Source organism: Anguilla rostrata, chromosome 18, assembly GCF_018555375.3.
Source record: "Anguilla rostrata isolate EN2019 chromosome 18, ASM1855537v3, whole genome shotgun sequence".
NCBI lineage: Eukaryota > Metazoa > Chordata > Actinopteri > Anguilliformes > Anguillidae > Anguilla > Anguilla rostrata.
The window spans coordinates 28,388,080-28,401,007 of NC_057950.1; the positions used below are offsets into that span (position 1 = coordinate 28,388,080).

General features: G+C 49.2%; 1 protein-coding gene across 1 annotated transcript; it reads right to left on the reverse strand.

The window, feature by feature from the left end:
* Positions 1-1,568: 1,568 nt before the first annotated feature.
* On the reverse strand, positions 1,569-11,047 carry ogfrl1 (opioid growth factor receptor-like 1). The gene is made up of 7 exons (XM_064317575.1): positions 10,682-11,047; positions 9,440-9,526; positions 9,036-9,114; positions 7,873-7,951; positions 6,142-6,208; positions 5,688-5,833; positions 1,569-3,003 (listed from the first exon to the last, which is right to left on the reverse strand). The coding sequence occupies exons 1-7, from the start codon at positions 10,865-10,867 to the stop codon at positions 2,460-2,462; spliced, it is 1,188 nt and encodes a 395-aa protein (XP_064173645.1). The 5' UTR covers positions 10,868-11,047; the 3' UTR covers positions 1,569-2,459.
* Between the last annotated feature and the right edge of the window lie 1,881 nt (positions 11,048-12,928).

A 12,928-nucleotide genomic window follows, 5' to 3' on the forward strand; every position in this document is an offset into this window, starting at 1 on the left:
CTCGGAGTCAACTAGGGCTTTGTGTGCGTACACACGCACACACACATGCACACACACGCGCGCACAGCACTGCTGACATTGTTCCGCATCTCATTAACACACATTCAGCCTCATACATTACTGCCACAGATAATTACGTAGCAACAAATAAGTCACAAATAGACAGTAATAGTTTTTCTAGACCATACTTTAATACAGCAGTCTGCAATAAAAAGAAACTACTGCCACATCAACAGTAACATTGCCATACAGGTACTGAATTATAAAATACAGTTATCCAATCGCACCTTACGTTTCCGTAGACTGGTCACCAGGACTACCACAGTGACATAGCACGGGACCTGCCCCGTGGGGGTGCGCAGTGGACCCCTCTAAATGCCTGCCCTTGGAAACACCCGGTGGGTGTGGCCCGTCCCAGAACCGAGCGCCTGACAAACCGCTGCCGGGGGGGCGTCCGGACAACCTGTTCCCTGCACCCCCCCTCCCCTCCCCAGCACTCTGCCCAGCAGTACCACAGAGCTTTCGGGGCCCTGGACCCCCGGCCAGCCGCCCCGCCCCAGCTTATCTCACGCCCCGTCCCGGCTGTCTTGAGAGAGACGGGCTTCAGACGCACCGCAGCACCACCCCGTGTTGGGTCGGGGGTCAAATCTGTTTCACCGGTCTGGTTCAGGAAATCACTTAAAATTCACTTCACCGATTAGTGACCCAGTGACCCCAGGCCTGCTAAAGGCCATAGGCACATCACCCTGAAACAGGCAGGACGTGGGCACCTTGGCACACTCACATCACCCTGAAACAGGCAGGACGTGGGCACCCTGGCACACTCACATCCCCCTGAAACAGGCAGGACGTGGGCACCCTGGCACACTCACATCCCCCTGAAACAGGCAGGACGTGGGCACCCTGGCACACTCACATCACCCTGAAACAGGCAGGACGTGGGCACCCTGGCACACTCACATCACCCTGAAACAGGCAGGACGTGGGCACCCTGGCACACACACATCCCCCTGAAACAGGCAGGACGTGGGCACCCTGGCACACTCACATCCCCCTGAAACAGGCAGGACGTGGGCACCCTGGCACACTCACATCCCCCTGAAACAGGCAGGACGTGGGCACCCTGGCACACTCACATCCCCCTGAAACAGGCAGGACGTGGGCACCCTGGCACACTCACATCCCCCTGAAACAGGCAGGACGTGGGCACCCTGGCACACTCACATCCCCCTGAAACAGGCAGGACGTGGGCACCTTGGCACACTCACATCACCCTGAAACAGGCAGGACGTGGGCACCCTGGCACACTCACATCCCCTGAAACAGGCAGGACGTGGGCACCCTGGCACACTCACATCCCCTGAAACAGGCAGGACGTGGGCACCCTGGCACACTCACATCCCCTGAAACAGGCAGGACTGGGCACCTGGCACACTCACATCCCCCTGAAACAGGCAGGACGTGGGCACCTGGGACTCACTCCCATGCCCCCTGAAAGGAGAGCGTCGGCACCCCTGAGCACACTCACTCCCCTTTGAAACGAGACAGGACGTGAGCACCTGGCACACTCACATCCCCCTGAAACAGGCAGGACGTGGGCACCCTGGCACACTCACATCCCCCTGAAACAGGCAGGACATGGGCAACCTGGCACACTCACATTCCCCTGAAACAGGCAGGACGTGGGCACCGTGGGACTCACTCCCAGCTGCTGTGCCCACGGGTGAGGAGGGAGAGCCTTCGTTTAGCACGGCACGGTTCTGAAGGACAGGAGCAGCTCCTCCTCCTCTGATACTTGAATAATCTCGGAAGAACAGGAGTAAAAAGAAAGACGACCCGCCATTTCGGCTCAACCCCATTAAAATGGGTCAGGCAGCTAGGCTCCAGTATTTGTACTCAAACGTGACACATATAAAAAGGAGGCACTTCCATATTTTAGAAAACTTACACTCCCACAAATGCACAGACTCAGGTGAACTGTTCTATCTGGCAGACGACCAATACCTGACGATTATACTTCAAGGTTCACCACTACATGTATCTATAAGAAGCCGCTAAAGAAATGGAGGGGGTGGAAAACCCATAAAGCACAAGGCATTTGACGGAGGTCGTGGGGTTACATAGCAGCTTGCAAATATACCAACGCTGAAACCGTGACAAACATCTCTATAATGGAAGACAGTATAGTCAAAGGTGCAATACTCAACACAGGGGGTGTACACTCAGGCACCCCATCACCATTCTGTGTGCTAATGTTCCTTAGCGGACAAGGTGGATTCAGGTAAGAACTACAGCTAAAAGGTTATTAGAGGTTATCAACACTTTAACTCCTAGACACTGGGCACGTAGAGGTGTTCCTAAAGAAGGGGGCGGGGTGGGGGTGTTGGGGGGCAAGGCGTGGGATGGTATTGCTACGGGAGATTCACACTCCCAATCCCAGAATCCTGAGCGTTCCTGGCTTACAGGGGGGCGGGGTCTGCGTGCTCCTTCCTGTCTCCCTGGCTTTTCCCCTCCCCCTTTCCTTCTGGCGAGCATTTGGCGGAATGTTCCTCCCTTTTCCGCGCGTTCCACGCCCCCAGGCTACCTTCCTCCTCCTCCTCCTCCTCCTCCTCCTCCGCTTCTCCCTGGACTCCCTCTGTCTCCGGGGAGGCGGGGCCCTTCCCAGCATCCTCCTTGGCGGACCTGGTTTTGGCGGTGCTCTTGTCCTGCTCGGCGCCGGGTTTGACGGCCGCGGGCCCCCTCTTCCTCCTGGGGGGCCCCCAGATGAAGTTCTCGGGGGGCTGGTAGTGCTGCTGGGCGAATCGGAGCAGCTCCCTCCTCTGGGCGCGGTCCCGCAGCGTGTAAACAAAGTACTCCAGCGCGCTGTGGAGCATGTTGGGCAGGGTGCCCTCCACCAGCGCCTCCTCCAGCAGGAGGCGCACCAGCGGAGGCTTGAAGCTCTCGAACCCCAGCTCCCCCAGGCTCTTCAGGATGCGTGTGATGCGCAGGTAGTTGTGCTGAGACCTGAGCAAAGAAACGCACTCATCAGCATCAATACCACCATTAACTCAACACCACCATTACAGACTCAACACCACCATTACAGACTCAATACCACCATTACAGACTCAACACCACCATTACAGACTCAATACCACCATTACAGACTCAACACCACCATTCCAGACTCAACACCACCATTACAGACTCAATACCACCATTACAGACTCAACACCACCATTCCAGCCTCAACACCACCATGACAGACTCAATACCACCATTACAGACTCAACACCACCATTCCAGACTCAATACCACTGTTACAGACTCAATACCACCATTCCAGCTTCAACACCACCATTCCAGACTCAACAACCACCATTCCAGACTCAACACCACCGTTACAGACTCAATACCACCATTACAGACTCAACAACACCATTCCAGACTCAATACCACCATTACAGACTCAACACCACCATTCCAGACTCAGACTCAACACCACCATTCCAGACTCAGACTCAACACCACCATTCCAGACTCAACACCACCATTCTAGTATAGCACAGTTACAGAACTCAGAGACTTGCAGCAATATCACACAGAAAACAGGGGTCATATTCCAATCTGGGTGGCAAACTGTCTGCTGGTTTTTAGTTTTCAGTGATTCATTTAGGTCACTGATTGGCTACTCCACACACCTTGTCTCTAAGGGCTAAATCAGCAGCAGACAGAAAGGAACCCTTCAGGACTGGGGACTGGCTCTCCTGAGATGAAAGCATCCACAGCACTTGGCCTGAGAAAGCACAGGCGAGTTTGGGGATTCCAACGCGTGTGCGTGTTCTGCACAGCCTGCAGAAGCAGCGCCTCACCCTCTCATCTGAGTCTGAAACAGAATTATTTCAGATCCAATCACATTAAGGGAAATCTCCTCGCCCCCTGGGGAGTAAATGTGCCTCTTCTCTGCTCCTACAGAGAGCTCCACTCTGGCTTTCCTTTCCAGTGAGCATCCGCATATTAAACTCTCCTGCCTCATGCTGTAACCGTAGCGTGGGTCTCTTAATGAATACAGGGACTACTTCCCCCACCCCACCCGTATTTAGACTTAAAGGAGAGATAACCCGCTCTTTATCACGTCTCTCTGGATCACCTGCTGCGAGGACAATGAGACTTATTAAGAGACTTCAACAGCCGTCTAAAAATGTGTGCATCTGCAAACACTCTCCAGGCCGTTATTCTCTCATCCTTCTGTTCCCCATGGAAACCCTAATCTTATTTTGCTCAATGCTTCATATCATTCACTATTCTTTTGTGTTTTCTTCTTCTTCTTCTTCTTCTTCTTATTATTATTATTATTATTATTATTATCATTATTATTATTATTATTATTATTATTATTATCATTACATATTACATGCATGACTTGAATATGGCTATTAAGTATATAATTACTTCAGTCAATATATGAACAGAACACATGGCTTTGGTCCAGGAGAGTTCCTGACCATGTGACCTGGTGGAATATGACCAGTGTTTAAGCTCTTATAGAAGATACACAGCGACTCTGACCATGTGACCTGGTGGAATATGACCAGTGTTTGAGGTCTTATAGAAGATACACAGTGATTCTGACCATGTGACCTGGTGGAATATGACCAGTGTTTAAGCTCTTATAGAAGATACACAGCGACTCTGACCATGTGACCTGGTCGAATATGACCAGTGTTTGAGGTCTTATAGAAGATACACAGTGACTCTGACCATGTGACCTGGTGGAATATGACCAGTGTTTAAGCTCTTATAGAAGATACACAGCGACACTGACCATGTGACCTGGTGGAATATGACCAGTGTTTGAGCTCTTATAGAAAATACACAGCGACACTGACCATGTGACCTGGTGGAATATGACCAGTGTTTAAGCTCTTATAGAAGATACACAGCGACACTGACCATGTGACCTGGTGGAATATGACCAGTGTTTTTTTTTTTGTTTTTTAAAACAATGAGATAAAACTGGCAAGGATATAAACCATGTAGGCATAAGAATTTTAGGCAAATCCAGCCCTGATCAGATAAAAAAAAATAAAGAATCAATTTAGTCAGCTCATGAATTTCTGAGATTAATGTACCACCACAGAAAGTCACATAACCAGCAGGACAGAGGGACAGTTTAATCATGATTCACACACTCAGAGTACACTGAGAGTATATTGAGAGTATACTGAAAATATATTGAGAGTATGCTGAGAGTATATTGATAGTATACTGAGAGTATATTGAGAGTATACTGAGAGTATACAGAGCATATTCAGAGTATACTGAGAGTATATTGAGAATATACTGAGACTATATTCAGAGTATACTGAGAGTATATTGAGAGTATGCTGAGAGTATATTGAGAGCATACAGAGTATATTGCGAGTATGCTGAGAGTATACTGAGAGTATACTGCTCACTGAGTTGGGAGTAATATTGTGAAGAAGTGGTTTCATTGTGGTTTAATATCCTGGCAAGGTCTCCTAGCACTACACAGGAGGACAGACAACTGCGCAGTCAGGCAGTCATTGGGCCTGGGTCTACACCCTGTGCAGACTCCCTGTGCTGTGTGTCTGTGCCCCTCTCTGAGTCGGCCCGCACCAGCGGCAGCCCGCACCCGTGAGCAAAGCTGGGGGTGACCCGGACTGTGTGGCACGGGGGTGACTCACTCGTTGAGGTGCTGGAAGCGGTCTTGCCAGTTGGGGGCCCTGCTCACGTTGCCGTTCTTGTCGAGGAGCGCGATGCCGAAGAAGTCCAGCATGACGGTGTACGCCAGCAGAAAGCGTCGCTTGGCCTCCCTGGTGCTCTGGAACTCCTGCACCCCACAGGAAACGGAAACGGGTGAGCTTTCAGCCACAGATGGAGGAGCTACATAATGGGGTCACAGCATCACACCACAGGCCAGCCTGACCAGCGAGGCCTGCTGAGCCCTGCAGACCACAGGCCAGCCTGACCAGCGAGGCCTGCTGAGGCCTTCAGACCACAGGCCAGCCTGACCAGCGGGGCCTGCTGAGCCCTGCAGACCACAGGCCAGCCTGACCAGCGGGGCCTGCTGAGGCCTTCAGACCACTGGGGCACATGTATTCCTGCATGCAGTGAGGATCCATGTCACAGGCAGCCTACCTTAATCTCAACCTGAGTTAGCTCCTGGGCATAGAAATTCAGGCCTTGCTCTCGCAGTGGGAACAACCTGTGGAAGAAGCCAATGAGGCAGTGAGACCCACAGCCCCCCACTGCACCCCCCCACAGCCCCCCCCAACGCACCCCCCCACAGCTCCCACCACAGCCCATCCACCACTCCACCCCAACAGCTCCCTCCCCGCCCCAGACCCCCCACCACAGATCCAGATTTCATCACTCAGCTCTCACACACATTCAGCACAGGAAACACATCCCTGTGCTTTCCTTTATCTGTGCAACATCAGCAGCTGCTTCACTGCTCAGTGCTCAAAGAGAGAGAGAGTGAGAGAGAGAGGAAGAGAGAGAGAGAGAGGGACAGAGAGGGAGACAGACAGAGGGAGAGAGGGACAGAGGGATGGAGAGAAAGAGAGACAGGGAAAGAGGAAGAGAGGTAGAGAGAGAGAGGGGGAAGAGTGAGGGAGAGAAGCAGAGGGGGATAAGAGAGAGAGGGGATAAGGAGAGAGGCAGAGGAGAGGAAAGGGAGGCTGAGAGAAGGAGAGGGGAGAGGGGGAAAGAAGAGAGAGAGCTGAGAGAGAAGGGAGAGAGGAGAGGGAGAGAGGCAGAGAGGGGGAAAGAGAGGGAGGCAGAGAGAGAAGGAGAGAGGGACATACGGATGGAGAGGGAGAGAGGCAGAGAGAGAGAGGGGGAAGAGAGAGGGAGGCAGAGAGAGAAGGAGAGAGGGACATAGGGGTGGAGGGGGAGAGAGGCAGAGAGAGAGAGGGGGAAGAGAGAGGGAGGCAGAGAGTCAGGGAGAGAGGGACATAGGGATGGAGAGGGAGAGAGGCAGAGAGAGAGGGGGAAGAGAGAGGGAGGCAGAGAGTCAGGGAGAAAGGGACATAGGGATGGAGAGGGAGAGAGGCAGAGAGAGAGGGGGAGAGAGGGAGGAGAGAGTCAGGAGAGGGACATAGGGATGGAGAGGAGAGGGCAGAGAGAGAGGGGAGAGAGGGGAGGAGAGGAGAAGGGACATAGGGATGGAGAGGGAGAGAGGGGGAAGAGAGAGGGAGGCAGAGAGAGAGGGACAGAGGGACAGAGGGATGGAGAGGGAGAGAGGCTGAGAGAAAGAGACTGAAGCTGCTATGAAAGCGACGGAGGCAGTTCTGTGTCCCTTCTGCTCAGTGCCTCGCGCGGGCAGCTAAGCTCCTCGTGCCCCAGATTTCCTCTCTGATCTCCGCTGCCCGCTGCCACCCTGTCTGCCAGCCGAGCAGCTGGCGCTTTGCCCGCTGGAGCGGGCTGCCGCCCCTCAAACCCCGCTTTCCCATTCCATTTTTAAAGAAAGAGAGAGAGAGAGAGAGAGGGAGAGAGCCCACGCACCGGGGATATGGAGAGAGGACGGGAGAGGAGGAGAGACAAAGAGAAAAAGACGCAGCCAATCCGCTCGCACATTTTCACACGCGTCCGTGAAGTCGCTAAGCGATATTATGCAAATGCTCGGGCACTGACAGGGAAGAGGGAGAAGCAGACATATTTAAGTTCTGTTCCGTGCCACGGGGAGGGTTAACTGTGAGGTGTGACCTCGAGGTTTTACCCCCTGCGGCTCAGGCAGGAGTCTGACTCTGTGAAGTGGGCGGAGCTCCGACGGGCCACGCGCAGGCCGGGACGAAGACCACCCGTTCCGCACACGCAGCGGAGCGCAGGAAGCAAGCGGCGATCAAACCCTGCGAACCCAACGCTCACCATTGGATGTACGTGTGGTTGTGCTCCAGTTGTTCATAGTCTCCTCTCCATTTGTTCAGAATTTCTTCAATGTAAATGCCTGAAAGATATAAAGAGTACCTGCTAGCATACATCATATACTGAGAGTATATTACTCACAAATTACAGACCGTTAGGAAGTGGTATTTTCTTGGTGTGAAGACCAGCAGTTCACATGACATTTTTTTACCTTCAAGCATGGACAGATATTTTTAAATGGAATTCAAATGTGCAAGCAATGTTTTCTCGTATAAACTAGTAACTATATGTTAAGTTTTGTTTCTTGTACACTCTCTTACTGCAGAATCGTCTACATCAAAATCAGATGATAACAACTCCAATATTACAGCAATGTACAGTATACGGGTCAACAGTTATTCCATGAGAACTTGTCTGGGCAAACAGAAATGCACCTGAACTCAAAGTCATAAACCTATACCTGCCAATCACAATGCTAATACTTGTCCCTGCCAATCACAACACTGATATCTGACCCTGCCAATCACAACACTGATAACCATCCCTGCCAATCACAACACTGATACCTGTCCCAGCCAATCACAGCACTGACACCTGTCCCTGTCATTCACAACACTGGTACCTGGCCCTGCCAATCACAACACTGGTACCTGTTCCCGCCAATCACAATGATGATACCTGTCCCTGCCAATCACAATGCTGATACCTGTCCCTGCCAATCAGAACACTTTAACTTATCCCTGCCAATCACACCGCTGGTACTGATCCCTGCCAGTCAGAATACTGAGAGAAGTTGGGTCAACAGGCCATACAAATATGCAGGGCCAGGTGGGTGGGACAGGGGTGGGGTGGGGTGGGGGGGTGAACAGAGTTGGGGTGTACACTCCTGTTTGAACCACAAATCTGTTAATCAACATAATTCCCATTCTCAATGAAGCTACAATAGGAGCCTGTGGCAGGGGAGATGCTAGGTTGTGTGTGTGTGTGTGTGTGTGTGTGGGGTGTGAGTGTTATGGAAACTTTCAGCCTATTCCTAGTTTGGGTGATGGGAGGGCTTGAGTCTATCCCAGCATGCAGCGGGCCAGAGGCAGGACATTTTTATGTGACATTTTTTAACAAAAAACATTTAACCTGAAAACAGTGAAAGAAAGCAGCGAGGCGCTCACCGTCGGGGACCAGGGGGATCTTGTTCATGTAGAACCTCAGATTTCGGTACTCAGTGGGCTGCCTGGGCTCCTTGTAGTTCTGCAGGACATACAAACCCTGATATGAGCAAAACCTCAGTTTACTTCCTGCGTGACGCAAGGTCACGTGATCTACTGCTAGGGGCTGACAAATGATGTTCCGATGATCTGGTGCACGTGACAGGCGCTGTTACACCAACTCTAATACAGTTATGTGCTGCGTGTGGGACAGCAACATGCACATTAACAAAACTTCACATTTTAAACTTCACATTCACGCATTTGCCAGTGATGCGACCGGCTGTCTTGGGCTCGAACTCAAAGCACTCCGATAGTTCATATTTCTGCAGAACCCAAATGCACACGTAAAGGTAAGGAAGGCTTACCGGGTAGTTGTGGCGATACTTGTACAAGTCCTTGGCTGCGTAAAAGCTCCGTTTCATTTTAGCGGTGGATTCCTGCGAGTCGCCAAGCTAAAACAGAATTCACAAGTGAGGTTAGAAAAAAACACATATTTGTGTATCACAACGGCCTTGTTGTTAGATAACTCCCATGCGTGCTCGACAACTATGTCCCCTAAAACAGGAAAAGAATACCGGAGGAAAGGTGAGATAAGTCAAAGTCGTCAAAACTATCTGATGCGTCTGAATTCCACGATTTACATGGAGCAACCAGTCGTAATGCTCCAGGTGCATCCCCTGTTGTAAAACGATAAGAAAACGCATTAACTTAAGTACCACAAACTGACTTGGGCCTCCCTCTTCCCTAGATGTATAAGAGCATACATCCGATATAAAGAATTAGGTCATCTTTTCTAGATAAATAGCCTATCTGTACGACCTTGTACAGTAAGTACAGTATATATAATACTTTGTGACACATTCAATTCCGCAACTGCGTATTGTTAGGATAGATGGGGGGTGCGGTTAGAGGAAGGAGAAGACGGCACGTGGAGCCTATATCGGCGGCTGTCATCGTGAATTTATTCAGTGTGACTGTATTCTAATCTAAGCCAAAGGGCCGTGCACATTTGAAGCCTCCATTGTTAGTCGCTGGAACTGAAATACTGGCGGATTTAACAGTGTGTGAAATACATGACACCAACAATTAACGCGGTACAAGCCGTACCAGAAATGAGCGAAGAACATAAGATCCCACTACATAACGATAACATGTTTTCACAACCGAAACATTTTGACCTAAATATGCTAATTGTATATTTTGGTATAAATAGAACTGTTATAAATAGACAAAGTGTATATTTTGCAGTTGCATTATGGTTTAAAATAGGACACAGCCTCTTTCCAATCCCGCCCATGACAATCCTGTATGCCATTAAAAAGCGTACGATGCCATAACATTAAATTCAGTCAATTAGGGTACATAGATTAAAGTTCAATAAATCTAACAACAAACCCGGCATGCGACAGCGAATCAATATTCGTGTTACAAGTGAAATATTTCCCAAATGTTATAATTTGGTATTAACAAGCAGCTCGTACAGCGGCAGTCTTCTCCGGAGTGCAACGCGACTTCGTTGACGGCTCGATTGTTAAGCCACGGTTGTTTTCCACGTCCTGTGATAGTTCTCGATTTCATGAACCTATTCTGCGCTGCCTCACACATACCTGCTGCGGAGAGACCAACTGCTCGGCACACTTCCCCGAATCTGTCGGGCTGATGGACTCCGATATCCCGCTGTCTTCCTCTCCTGGCTGCGGCTCGTCGCTTTCCGAGTCTGTCTCCCAGGTCGAGTCGCATTCCTCCACCGTGCTTGGGTCCCTGTACCTCCAGCTACCCATCAGGTTTCCCATTTAAACCCCGCGCGATTTCACCGCTCTCTCCGGCTGCCAGCCTGCCTACATATTGTGATTTACCGGACGCTCCATATGCGTTGCAACCGCTGTGCTCCGCTGCCGACTTGTGTCTGAATTGTAAACACCGCGTTTATAATGGCAGAATAAGGGAATTTCCACAACAGGCACCGCCGAAACGCCGTGGACACACCCCCTCTCGTGCAGAGCGCGCCGTATCAGCGGAAAGCGGAACGACAGCATCGACATTAGCGTCAGGACCATAGACAGCTCATATAGAATGTAGTATAAAATCGATTCAAAAATAAATATTTTATTCGTTGGTTTTAATGATTTTTCCTATTGGAAGAAAAGCTGAACTAACTTTTTGGATAGATAATATCTCTGCTAAAATAATGGTAGTATCAAATATTATTAATAAAGGGTTAATTCTTAAAAAGCAGTATGTAGGCCCATATGCCTTGGACGAAAAATACTTTTAGATATTTGTACTAGTTTACAGTAAAATGTCCAGTGTTAATTCAACTCTAACAGTGTCAATTCAACTCTTAACAGATAACATTTGGTTCCACTCTGGAATGTGGGACCAAATGTTATCTGTTAAGAGTTTAGTGAACACTGTTCGAGTTGAATTAACACTGGACATTTTACTGTGTGAAAGTGTGAATACACCTGGTTAATTTAATGGAGTCACATCGATGGGTTCTTGTGAACGACCATGAAGTCTGTGAGGGTTTTGTAGTGATCTAACTATTTTAGGAACTGCTCATTTCTGCCAACATTTTGTAAAATTATTTTGTAGTCAAGGCTACATCTATGTCTTGACTCAGATTATGTGCTGAACTGTTGCATTGTGTGCTCAAGGGGCCTGGACTATTTTGGAGTTTGGAAATTTGTTCAAATAATTATGAATATCATCAGGAGCCATTTCTACAAATCCACTAAAATGTACTTCAGGTAAATGATCCACTCGAATAAAAGTTTTTAAAAATGTCTTTTTTTAAATTTATTTATTTTTATGATCAATATATTAGCCACAGATTGAACACCAATTAACTGTTTAGACAGGTGACAAATTACAGGAAAAACCAACAAAAAGTGTCTTAGTAAGGTATTGGGTCACCATGAGCTGCCAGAACAGTTCAATGGGCTTTGGCATAGATTCTAAAAGTCTCTGGAACTCTACTGGAGGGATGGAACACCATTCTTCCAAAAATATTCCCTCATCTGGTGTTTTGATGTTGGTGGTGGAGAGCACTGTCTAACACATTGATACTAAATCTTCTGTATGTGTTCAATTGGGTTGAGATCTGGTGACTGCAAAGGCCATGGCATATGATTCACATCATTTTTATACCCATCAAACCATTCAGTGACCCCCTTGTATACTCTGGATGGGGGCATTGGCATCCTGGAAGAGACCACTCCCATCAGGATAGAAATGTTTCATCATAGGATAAAGGTGATCACTCAGAATAACTTTGTATTGATTTGCAGTGACCCTTTCCCTCTAAGGCAGTGGTGTCAAACTCGTGCCATGGAGGGCCATGTGTATGCAGGTTTTCATTCCAACCAATTAATGCTGCCTTAATTGAGTCCAATTACTCATTCAGCCATATGCGTTTAACTGCATTGAAGCACAGAATATAAGAAAATTTTTATTTAGACAATGCGGGTCACCATAGACGTCGGGTCACCATTGTGCACAAACCTGCATCCCTAATTCAGCAAATAATTTAACTAATTATATAATCAAGATCTGAGGCTGGAATGAAAACCTGCATACACACGGCCCTCCATGGCAACGAGTTTGACACCACTGCTCTAAGGGGACAAGTGGACTCAAACCATGCCCCCCACAGTATAACTAAGCCGTTGGCCCCCTCACTGTAGGGGTCAATCATTCAGGCCTGTACCATTTTCTTGGCATACACCACATGAGCACTGGTCCACTTACTGATGATGCCATCTATCATCCACTAGATGGCAGTAGCGTGTGTGTGCGTGCGTCACTTAAGCAATTCTCATTTTGAGAGAGACAGGGAAGAACAGGGGAGTGCC

Excerpts from the sequence above, each read along its gene's own strand:
- ogfrl1 (XM_064317575.1), bottom strand. The coding sequence starts at position 10,867 with ATGGGAAACCTGATGGGTAGCTGGAGGTACAGGGACCCAAGCACGGTG. Across the intron at positions 9,527-10,681 it reads AGTTGGTCTCTCCGCAGCAG|CTTGGCGACTCGCAGGAATC; the intron begins GTATGTGTGAGG and ends ATTCTGTTTTAG. Across the intron at positions 7,952-9,035 it reads GATCCCCCTGGTCCCCGACG|GCATTTACATTGAAGAAATT; the intron begins GTGAGCGCCTCG and ends TATATCTTTCAG.